This window comes from Myotis davidii, unplaced genomic scaffold, assembly GCF_000327345.1.
Source record: "Myotis davidii unplaced genomic scaffold, ASM32734v1 scaffold854, whole genome shotgun sequence".
Lineage (NCBI taxonomy): Eukaryota > Metazoa > Chordata > Mammalia > Chiroptera > Vespertilionidae > Myotis > Myotis davidii.
In genome coordinates this window covers 1,491,849-1,500,410 of record NW_006285939.1, presented here as the reverse complement: position 1 = coordinate 1,500,410, position 8,562 = coordinate 1,491,849, and the positions used below count along the sequence as shown (strand labels likewise).

At 55.7% G+C, this 8,562-nt stretch overlaps 1 protein-coding gene across 1 annotated transcript in view; it reads right to left on the bottom strand.

Moving 5' to 3' along the window:
- Positions 1-8,562, bottom strand: part of WDFY4 (WDFY family member 4) — a 258,657-nt gene that overhangs the window by 27,981 nt on the left and 222,114 nt on the right. The window contains exons 48-51 of the mRNA XM_006757129.2: positions 6,735-6,777; positions 5,752-5,871; positions 3,846-3,963; positions 2,964-3,073 (exon numbers count right to left, since the gene is read on the bottom strand). Coding sequence (XP_006757192.1) covers positions 2,964-3,073; positions 3,846-3,963; positions 5,752-5,871; positions 6,735-6,777 — 391 coding nt within the window. The remainder of the gene's footprint in view (positions 1-2,963; positions 3,074-3,845; positions 3,964-5,751; positions 5,872-6,734; positions 6,778-8,562) is intronic.

Below are 8,562 nucleotides of genomic sequence, written 5' to 3'. Positions count from 1 at the left end.
ACACTGGCTCCTTCAGTAGGTGAGGGTCCGAGAATTGCAGCTTCCTGCAGGCCGGCCCTCAGCCCTCAGCCCTGCAGTCTCGCCCCTGCTGGCCTGGGGGTAACAGAGCAGCTGCGTGGTGCCTGGGTCACATGCCTGCAGGGTCACCTGCTCGGGGCCCCACTGCACATAACCGAGGCCTCAGGCTGTAAGTCTGTCACTGGAATAACTGGTTTGGGGCAGAAAAACACTCACGGCAGTGACAGAGGTAGGCATGGACTCTAAGGCCTGCCCGTAATGAGGTCTAAGCGTGACAGGACAGAGCACAGCGACCCTGGGAATCAGAATGCGCCTTATGGGCTGCGTGTGACGGTCCACGTGCCAGCCATGCCTCTTGGCTGGTACCAGTGGGCAGGCTCAGTGCACCAGCCACACGGGGCACCACAGAGCACGCAGCTATGCACACTGAAGGCACTCTCCCGCCATGCCACCCTGCAGGGATGCACTGGCTCCTTCAGGGCCGTAGGCAAGAGGCAGAGGCTGCTTAGGGCGGCGTGGGAAAGCGGAAACACAGGCGCTGTCTGGGGGCCACTCGCAGGGACACTGGCTCTGCAACCAGGACTCTCGCTGCCCACTCCCCAGATGCACGAGGGAGCCCTCAGCGCCTGGGTCTGCACGCTCCCTCCCCCACGCTCCCTGGCCCACGGGGCTGCTGTGGAGAACACAGCGGTCCTTCTAGCAGCCACAAGACTGAAACACGGTCTCTTGACAAGAAACAGGCCTGCCCCCAGGAGGCAGGGCGGGACCGGGGAGACCCTGAGTTCAGGGAGCTGCCAGACCTTGCTAAGGAGGTCTGTGCAGTCCCAGGACTCTCAAAGGAGAGCCGGCCATGTGCCCAGATGGAGCCTGGGCACCCCTTCCCTGGAGAGTAAACCTCATCTTTCACTCTAGACCAGTGATGGTGAACCTTCTGAGTTCAGCATGTCAGCATTTTGAAAAACCCTAACTTAACTCTGGTGCCGTGTCACATATAGAAATTTTTTTTATATTTGCAACCATAGTAAAACAAAGACATATTTTTGATATTTATTTTATATATTTAAATGCCATTTAACAAAGAAAAATCAACCAAAACAATGAGTTCGTGTGTCACCTCTGACACGCGTTTCAGGTTTGCCATCACTGCTCTAGGGAAAAGCAAGGGTGGCTGGCTCTCCCGCTGGTTCCGAGGGCTTGGGCCAGTCATGAGCCATGGGGAGAGCCAGTTAGCAGGAGCTGAGAGCAACGCGGGAGCACAGCAGAGAGCCGCACGCCACAGCAGGCCACACACCTCAGCAGGCCACACGCCTCAGACAATTTGAATGCAGAAAACCGGAGTCACTCAGACTTCACAAGGGGGACAAGGCTCGAGCAATGGCTGCAGCGGTGGCACTGAAAGCACAGAGCTGGTGCATAACCACGCCCGTGTCCTGAGGTGAAGTCCCGGGAGAAGATTTGCATCTTCCGAGCTGCAGGGAAGGTGCAAACCGCCTGTGGCCGCCCTTTCTAGTTCCCTCTGCCGCCCCTTTGGTGACAGACCCTGAGTGACAGGCCAGGGCCTTTGTGCACTAGACTGCAGGGCGAGGGGACCCGGAGGCCCAGAGCACCCCGCATGGAAAGCCGTACAGACTGTGTCACCCCATCAACAGTGCTCGTCATTTATGCTGGATTGATAGGCACAGGGTGGGGTTTCTGGCATGGACACAGCTCCAGGACCCACTGTGCTCCAACCAAACTTACTTAACATGCTGGGCCCTGAGGAAGGCTGGGGACGCGCCACTCTTTGAATGAATCTCCAGGGAGAAGGCGATCAGCGTCAGCCGAGCCCACTGTGCACAGGGGAGAGGGCTGTGCAAGGAGCGCATCTCAGAGGCTCACCCTGACCTTGCCTGCCCCCCCACCCAGAATCCAGGAGCTGGCTTAGTGCTGACCTTGACTTGCTCAGACGAGTGACCACAAGAGTGACCTTGCTGGGGAGGTAGACCAAACACACACGCCCTGGGACAACCGTGCTCCACCCTGGGGGAAGCTATGCGGTCAGAACAAGTCTGCTTGTGTGTTCCCGGTCTGTCGCCCATTGCGGTCTCGCCTTCCTCTCCAGGGGACCCCGCGAGGCCTGGCAGGTCAGCTCCTGCACTCTGGTGTGCGCTGGATTTCAGGGGAGCCGGCAAGCCTCCTGGCTGCAGCGGGCAACCCGATGGCTCTCCCCGCAGCCTGTGGCCCTGGGTCGCCTGGGAAGCAGGATCCCAGGGATGAGGGCAGAGGAGAAGGAGGGAAAAAGCCATCTCTGTGCTCGCGAAGGCCTCCTGCCCACCAGTCAGACCTGCCCACCTCCAGCTCCACCAGGCGGCCAAGTGAATCATGGGAGGCCACGCTACCCTTGCACTTCAGATAAACAGCAGGGTTTATCTGAAATTCAAATTTACCTGAGCATCTGTGGTTTATTTACAAAATCCGGCAGCCCTGAGCTGCCTGTAGGTCTGCTGCTTTATGGGTGAGCAGTTGATTAGTGTCTTTCTCTGATTTGCTGCTCATTTCAGTATTCAAATATTTTGTTTGTCCTTTTAAGCCTCTCGGCTTGTACTCAGCATAGCTTTAAGCATTCTGATGTCATTCTTCCTTCTTTGTGTTTATTTTAATAATCTTTGACCACCTACCTTCAAGGAAGTCCTTAAGCTTCCTGCTCTTCCTTTTCTACCAAAACCTGTTTATGTTAAGTTCTCCTCCCAAATATCTCTCAGTTTTTTATATTTTTAAATCTTTTTGCCAGACTGTTGGGTGTAACTGATAAAGAGCACCTGCTTCCACCAGAACAGGGTATTTAAACCAGTGAAGGTGGGTCGCCACCTCACCCAAGCCCAGCTCTGAGTCTGTGAGACATGGCAGTGTGTGTGTGTGTGTGTGTGTGTGTGTGTGTGTGTGTGTGTGTTGGGGTGGGAGCTCACCTGCAGAGAGCAGAAGGCCTGGGTAAAGGGTGGCATCCGGACCAGGTAGGAGGCAACGATGATGGCCGAGGAGTAGTGAGTACAGTAGTGGCACTGGACGGTCATGTCTCCTGCAAGAGAGGACAGGCCTGTGGTGTTCCCGCCCGTGCTGGGCAGGTGCAGATGGACCACGTGGCGCTCAGGAATGATCAGCGAGCATGAGTCCTGCCCGGGAGAACCTGCAGGCCATGGTGCCCGGGCTCTGCGCACAGGTGCCCTCACAGCTTGGCCAACAGCCGCCCCCGGTGAAAAGCCCATTCAAGCCCCTCAGCCGCACCACCCCAGTCAAAGCAAGACAGGAAAATTCCTTCAAAACTGCACTCAGTGAGTGAATAGGTGTAAGGAAAACATCAGGGCAATAAGGGCACAGGGCAGGACTGTACAGGTGCCCAGCGGGCGAACCACGTCTGGGCTCTGACATGCGAAGGTAATGATCTGGAAGGAGTCGCTCGAGCTTCCTGGGGGTCAGGGTCCTGTTGGAGATGGACGCTGTTTGTATGCGTGCAGCCTGGCCTGGGCCGGGAGGGGAAGCTGAGCAGAAGGTCCTCTCCTGCTTTCCTGCCCCATGGCACAGCGCACAGCGCACAGCTCACGGCGCAGGGGTGTGAGCTCTGAGCACACTGCTTCTCTGCCTGGCTGTACCCCAGACTTCCTAACACAGGATTTCTAGAGATGGGGCCGGACTTGGTAGCTTTAAAAGCTCTCCAGGTGATTCTTGCTCACAGCCAGGGTTAGACCAGGGGATTAAAGAGTTCTCTATTCAAGCATAATTATTCGAAGGCTGGTACCCATGTCCTTTCAATGAAGCGCATTGCAGAGAACAATGAGCTGGCATCTACCCACCTTCCGTCTTCTCCACTTCTTTAAACCTCTGGATGAACTTCAGCTTTCTTTCCTTCGTCTGAGCGCCCATGGGCTTTGAAAGGTCCCGAAATGTCTTGGGGTTTGTCAAGTTCAACGTCTGAAAGGCAGATGTGCAGCTGGAGTTAACTCCCCGAGACCCTTGCGTGCCCAGCGAGACTTCCGGAGACACGCTCTGTAGTTTTATAGTTCTCTTCACTGGTTGAGTGTCATTTGGTCTGACCCCTCCGGTGATTAGCCGGGGAGCGGGGTTTATGGCACTGGAGTCAGTGACCCACAGGCTTAAGAGGAGGGAGATGGAAGAGGAGAGGAGGGGAGGGAGGGAAATGGAGAATGAATGAGAGGAGGGGAAGGAGGGAGATGGAAAAGGAGAGGAGGGAAGATTGCCTTCACACTGAACCTGTTCCCAATTGACCCAAATCGGAACATCACCGCCAGTTCTTAAGAAGAAACTTTCCAAGAAGCCCTGTTGTCTATGAGGCCCTGGGCACAGCCCTCGGAACAGTTTGCTTCAAGTAGGAAGTGAGAAGTCGTCCGTTTGGGGAGAAAAGCGGAGAAAAACGGAGGCACAGCCTCATCTCTGTGGAGGACACGCCCCTCCCCTGCCCTTGGGAACACACAGCGGTGGCCTGAGAGGGTGCAGGCCAGTGTCCTCAATGTTTCCTTTTGGCAGAGATGCTCTGTGTCAGCAGAAGAGCCGTGTGCCTCCCGGGCTTGCACGTCTGTATGGAGGTGCTTATGCCCCAACTCCTTGTCACTGGCCATCCCCCAGGGGAGGCAGGGCCTGTGCCACCTCACACCTGCAGAGCCAGGCTGGCCAGAGGGAAGAGGCTCTCCGAGACCCCAAGTGCCACAAGTGGACACCCTCACTCGGTGGCCACATCTCCTGATTCTCCAAAAGATACTTAAGAGATCCAGATTTGGGGGAGAAATCTCTCCGTTTTTAAATGCAGTAAAGAATCACAATTTGGGGCTACACAAAAGGGCTGGTAAAACAGCACTTTGTAAAATGTGAGTTAAAGGTTCAATTTGCAAGATTCATGTTTGAAACACCTCAGCTCAGGTGATCATTAGGGCAAGAAGCAGCAACATTTGGCTGGTGAGGAAAGTTGTTCTGCAGTGAATGTCTTAAGTGGGGATGGGAGGTTTCAAAAACAGAGACCCCACCCTCCCCCAGCCCCAAATCCTGAGGGCCAGACATCACGCACCCAAACAGGACCCAGATGCCTCCTGACCCTTCCACACGCACCTCCTGAGGGCCAGCACGTGGCAGGGACACTGCTCCACGCCGGCTCCTCCCCCGTGGCGTCACCATGGCCCACTGTCATCCTTCCTCCTCCCCCTCCCCTGTATGCTGAGGGCCAGGAACGGGCGCCATGAAGGGCACCACCGGGTCTCGCCCTGCACCTCCCCTGTCGTCACCTGTCAGTCCAGATGCTGGGTACAGTGCACACCACCACCACCTACTGAAGTTGGGCCACAGTGGAATGGCTCTTGCTTCTCTCTTGCTCTCCTCCCCCCGCCCCCCCGCCACACACACAGGCGGAGTGCAGGGACAGGCCCGTGGCCGCACCTGAAGGGCAGTGTGGCCCATGGCATTATCTCAGATGAGCATCGTCCTTCCAGGAGGACCTAAGCCAGGATGCCCTCTGGGCCTGTTAGCCTTGTCCTGGCCTTGTCCATCAGCTCACAGGTAGGTCACCTTCCCACAGGGGGCTGGGCAGGAGCCCAGGCAGCTGGACTCAGAGGCCTCGTCCAGGGCGAGGGGCCATGCTGAGGAACCTGGGGCCCAGGTGGGCTAAGCCTCGCAGTGCCTTACTGACTTAGGAGCCTCGATTGTCCAGGGTCCGGGGCCTCGGGACCCTGCAGTGCCCCTGCGAACACGTACCTGTGAGGTGTAGTCAGCCAGCACCCAGGGGAACACGGGGTACTGCATGTAGTCATTGTGGGTCCTCCCGGCCAGCGTGTTGAGGTGCATGAGGTACTCGAAATTGCTGATGTCCCTTTTCTGCCGGAAGAGACGGAGAGGTCGGGCCTGGTCTGGCTCTCAGCCCTGAGGAGCCGCTCGCTGCGGGTGAGCATCGGCAGACGCCCCACCGGGTTTCCTGCGCCCCGTGCGCCAGCTGGTCAGCTCGGGGCCGTGTATCCCACAGGAGCTGCAGCAATCGCAGCTGGAAGCAGAGCTGTGGACAGTGCAGCCCGCAGCCCAGAGGCCAGGAGGAAGCCCGTCCCCTGGGCCTTTAGGAATTCCCTCTTCCCTGTCCTTTAAGATAACTCTCACCCTTAGGGCCTCAGACAGACAGTCACCGATGGAGACAGGGACTGCATTTGGGGAAAGCTCCCATGGCCGCCTGGCGAATGAGCAGCCACCGGGCCAGTCCCAGGCCTCCTCTGCAGGCCGTGGTCTCTCCTTGCCTTGGCCTGCTCCCCAGCGACCAGCAGTGACCTGTGACCCTGGGCAGGGCCCTTTGGGGTCCCTTCCTTTCACCCAGAACCCTGGACTCAACTCAGCACCTCCCTGCTGGGAGCCACGGGTATCTTCCCAGGACTAGAGGAGGGTGCTGTGTCCTCCTGAAGGAAGTCCGTTGACATGTGTGTACACCCACCTGGACAGAGTGTGTGTGTGCACACAGGACATGTGTGCATGCTCACACAGGCACTCCCTAGCTGCGACTCCAAGGCTCCAGAATTTCCTTCAATCACTGGGATATTTTCAGAAAATTATTTGGGGCATTTTGGTAAATTAAATATGAAAGATCCCTCCTGATTCAGCCACATGCTTTCTCTTCATCACTGGGGCCTGAGCTATTTTCTGATTTGCATTCCTGAAGGGTTTCCTCAAACCCAGAGTCCTCTGAGGGGTCACTGTACCTGCCACCTCTGCAGCATGGTCCTGTCGGAGCCGGGGTACCTCCTGGGGGACAGAAAACAATGCTGGTGAGCAAACATCTCAGGCATGGCGGGGGTGGGGGGGGCTGCTGGGGCTGTGCGGGCCCAGGGCACCCAAGAGAGCCTCAAACTGCCTGGTCCAGAGCAAGCTCTTCTTGCCGACCCGCCTTACTGACAGTGAGGGCCTGGCAGCCTCTGTCACACTTGTGTGGCCCTTATGCCAGAAGATGCTGCTGCCATAAGTGCGGCCCATGTAGAGCCCCAGTGAAGGCCAGAGTGAGCTCAGGGGCCTCACATTTCACAAGGATTTCCCACAGACACATCTCGACCTTCTTTGCCCTTGTGAATATAATGTATTGACATGTGAATACAATATATGTATATAGTTAAATGCAAACAATATAGCCCTGGCCAGGGTAGCTCAATGGATAGAACATTGGCCTGAACACTGAAGGATCGGGGTTTCAATTCCCGATCAAGGGCACATGCCTGTCAAGGGTTGTGGGTTTGCTTCCCAGCCCTGAACGGGGAGCATACAGGAGGCAACCAGTCGATGTGTCTCTCTCACTTGACCCCTCCTTCCCTCCCTCCCTGCCACTCTTTCTGATAAAGCAATAGAAAAAAATCCTCAGGAAAGAATATAAAATATGAATATAAAATAAGAGTTTCCAAACTGCCTCTCTCAGCCTGTAGGGAAGAAATAAAGTACCGAGAGGCCAATGTACGGAAGTAGTCTGGGGGGCTGCTGGGGCTGTGCGGGCCCAGGGCACCCAAGAGAGCCTCAAACTGCCTGGTCCAGAGCAAGCTCTTCTTGCCGACCCGCCTTACTGACAGTGAGGGCCTGGCAGCCTCTGTCACACTTGTGTGGCCCTTATGCCAGAAGATGCTGCTGCCATAAGTGCGGCCCATGTAGAGCCCCAGTGAAGGGCAGAGTGAGCTCAGGGGCCTCACATTTCACAAGGATTTCCCACAGACACATCTCGACCTTCTTTGCCCTTGTGAATATAATGTATTGACATGTGAATACAATATATGTATATAGTTAAATGCAAACAATATAGCCCTGGCCAGGGTAGCTCAATGGATAGAACATTGGCCTGAGCACTGAAGGATCGGGGTTTCAATTCCCGATCAAGGGCACATGCCTGTCAAGGGTTGTGGGTTTGCTTCCCAGCCCTGAACGGGGAGCATACAGGAGGCAACCAGTCGATGTGTCTCTCTCACTTGACCCCTCCTTCCCTCCCTCCCTGCCACTCTTTCTGATAAAGCAATAGAAAAAAATCCTCAGGAAAGAATATAAAATATGAATATAAAATAAGAGTTTCCAAACTGCCTCTTCCATTCCTCCACAGTTAACAGTCTCCGGGAGTTTTCTGTATGCTCGCCTGGTTTTCAAACGGGTGATAAATGGGGTTCTCTCCTCCGTGCAGGCCCCACCTGCCTCACGGGCTGACACCCTGAGGAGCCTGCCCCTTCTCCAGCTGGGGTTAGCCTGCCTCTGCGCTGGGTTTTGTCCTCACAACTCATGTTTCTGTGACCACCTTCGGACACCCCTTTCCGGATACTTGGCATCTCTGTGAGATAAATTTCTGGCAGGGGAAACACTGGCTAAAAGTCTGAGCATTTTCAAGTTTTCCACATATTGCCAAACTGTCCTCTTAAAGGGCTGTGTCGATTTATGTTTCTACAAATACAAATAAGAATACAAATTGAACCTGGGCCACGCCACCTTAGACCAGTGTAGCAGCGGCGGGGGCGGTGGAGGGCGTGGGAGGGACCCTTTTCCATGCGAAGCCCTGAGCAGGGATTT